The following is a 2,500-nucleotide window of genomic DNA, read 5'->3' as shown; positions in this document are numbered from 1 at the left end:
TGAGTCGCTTTTTATTTTTATTGTTTTCTACTCTCTGTGTCTCTCATCTGTTTTCCGTTTTTTTTCTCTTCCTCTGTTTGCCGTTTTTTTTTTTTCTCTCTCTCTGTTTTTCGTCTTTGTCTCCGCCTCCTTTTTCCGTTTCTCTCTCTCACTCTACCTTACTGCTTTTCATCTCTCTCTCACCTCCGTTTTCGCTCTCTTAACCTCTCTGTTTTCGCCTTTCTTTCTCTCTCCTCCTACTCTGTTTTCGCTATCTCACTCTCGCTATCTCTCTCTTTCTCCTACTCTGCTTTCGCTCTCTTACTCTTTTCTTTTCTCTTTTAGATGAGTTTTTCTGTAATGAGACGCCGATGAAATAGAACACAAAGAGTGGACACTGATGCTCAACAACGAGTTAATGACACTGGAAAAAAATCAATATTGTTTGGACATATCATAGATATTCAGATTCACAGTGTTATAAATTGAAACACAAATATCAAAAGTACGATTTGACCATTACGAAAAGTCTCGGGCATGTCCTTACTAAAAAGAAAAGAAAAGGCAGGAGGTTGTGCCTTAAGTAAGTGAAGCAGTAATAGGAAAATCGAAAGCTGAACACAATTAACCTTCTATGTGATTATTTTACATTACTGTTTATAGGATTTAGTTTAATGTTTACTAAGTTGATGAGTGTTGTTTATCTTTTTTTATATAAAATATCTCGTCAGTAATTACCACCGGATTTATGTTTCAAATAGACCTGAATTTGAATATGAATTGTTCTGTAAGATAATATGAGTAGTTTTTAACAGACATGATATTAGTAACATCGATCGCGCAATAATATTGTATTTCTTCTCCCTCTCTCTCTCTCTCCTGTCTATTTCTTCCTCTCTGTCTTCTTTCATTTTCCATCCATCCTCCTCTCCCTCTATTTTGCACACATTTTGCCGTCCACCCCTCCTCCTCCATCTTTTTCTCTCCTCGTTTCACCTTATCTTCTCCACATTCTTTCCCGGTTTCCTTCTCTCTCCGCCCTTTTTCCTTCCCCTCCATCTCTTTCCACTGTTTCCCTCCCACACTCCCCTTCTTCCCCTCCAACCTCCCTTTACCCCTCATACCTCCTTACCTCCCTCCCCTCACCCTCACCCCATCCCCCCTTCCTACCCTCCACCTTTTCTTCACCTCGCCCACGCACCCTCTACCCCCCCCCCATCCCCCCCTCTACCAACCCCACCACTCCCGCCCAGCGCTAAGAGCCTCCGCACGCCCTCCAACATGTTCGTGGTGAACCTCGCCCTCCTCGACTTCATCATGATGCTCAAGACGCCCGTGTTCATCGTCAACTCCTTCAACGAGGGGCCCATTTGGGGCAAGTTCGGCTGCGACATCTTCGCCCTCATGGGGTCCTACTCCGGGATCTGCGGCGCCATGACCAACGCGGCCATTGCCTACGACAGATACAAGTGAGCCTTTTGTTGATGTTACGATTGCTGTTATCATTACCATTATTAAGGAAATCACCTCATTAACATTATCTTAATTATTAATATTGATGTCAAAGCCATATCACGATTAATATCATTGTTATCATTATGATCTTTATTATTATCATTTTATTATTATATGTCTACCATTATTATCATTGCTATTATCTACACTGATATTGCCATTACTGTCGTTGTGAATAGAAAGAATATTTAATCAACTCATCAGCTTTAGCGTTTGAGAAATAATCGTAGAGCTGAGGAAGATCCCACTGTCGTTTTACCATGACCTTCTTATACTTCCCTCTCTGCAAAACCCGCCTCTGCAGGACTATCGCAAAGCCGTTCGAGCCCAAGATTAAGTCTGGCACGGCGTTCCTGATCGTGCTGGGGACCTGGGCCTATGCCACGCCCTGGTGCCTGATGCCCCTCTTCGGCATCTGGGGCAGGTTCGTGCCAGGTAAGGAGGAGGCCGGGGCACGCACGCAGGGATGGGCATACGCAGGCAGGCATACACAGACTTAGATACGCATACACACGAATACGCATACAAATTCACATGTTTACACACACATATATGTATACACAGACACACACGCTTATATACGCATTCACACACATATACGCATACAGAAACAACACACTTACACAAACACGAGCAGACACACATGGATTTGAATACATGAGCATACACATTATGCTCCTTTATACACAATCGTATGCACATGTACAAACTGTTATCTTAGATATAGAGGTATAAAACAAAACAAAGACAAAACACAAGCTCTACCTGCATTCTCTTTGCTCAAAATAACATTTTCCCATATTCCTTATTACACGTAAATGGATCTGTGCATTATGCTTATACACACGTGATTCCTATTATCCTTCACACACACGTTTTATTACTATCATCTAGTCTCTGTATCCTCATGATTCATTTATTGATAGTATCATCATTAACAAACATACACACATGTCTCAGTATCATTACTGTAAATACACAGAGCTAATTATCATCATTAAACACA

General features: G+C 41.7%; 1 protein-coding gene across 1 annotated transcript in view; it reads left to right on the top strand.

Annotated features, from left to right (window-relative positions):
• Positions 1-2,500, top strand: part of LOC113808223 (opsin, ultraviolet-sensitive) — an 8,458-nt gene that overhangs the window by 2,660 nt on the left and 3,298 nt on the right. Inside the window, exons 4-5 of the mRNA XM_027359569.2 lie at positions 1,233-1,448; positions 1,799-1,929. Of these exons, the coding sequence (XP_027215370.1) occupies positions 1,233-1,448; positions 1,799-1,929 (347 nt within the window). The remainder of the gene's footprint in view (positions 1-1,232; positions 1,449-1,798; positions 1,930-2,500) is intronic.

Source organism: Penaeus vannamei, chromosome 19 (assembly GCF_042767895.1).
Source record: "Penaeus vannamei isolate JL-2024 chromosome 19, ASM4276789v1, whole genome shotgun sequence".
In the NCBI taxonomy this organism is placed as follows: Eukaryota; Metazoa; Arthropoda; class Malacostraca; order Decapoda; family Penaeidae; genus Penaeus; species Penaeus vannamei.
The sequence above is the reverse complement of the archived record's forward strand: the minus strand, read 5'-3'. Positions and strand labels throughout refer to the sequence as shown.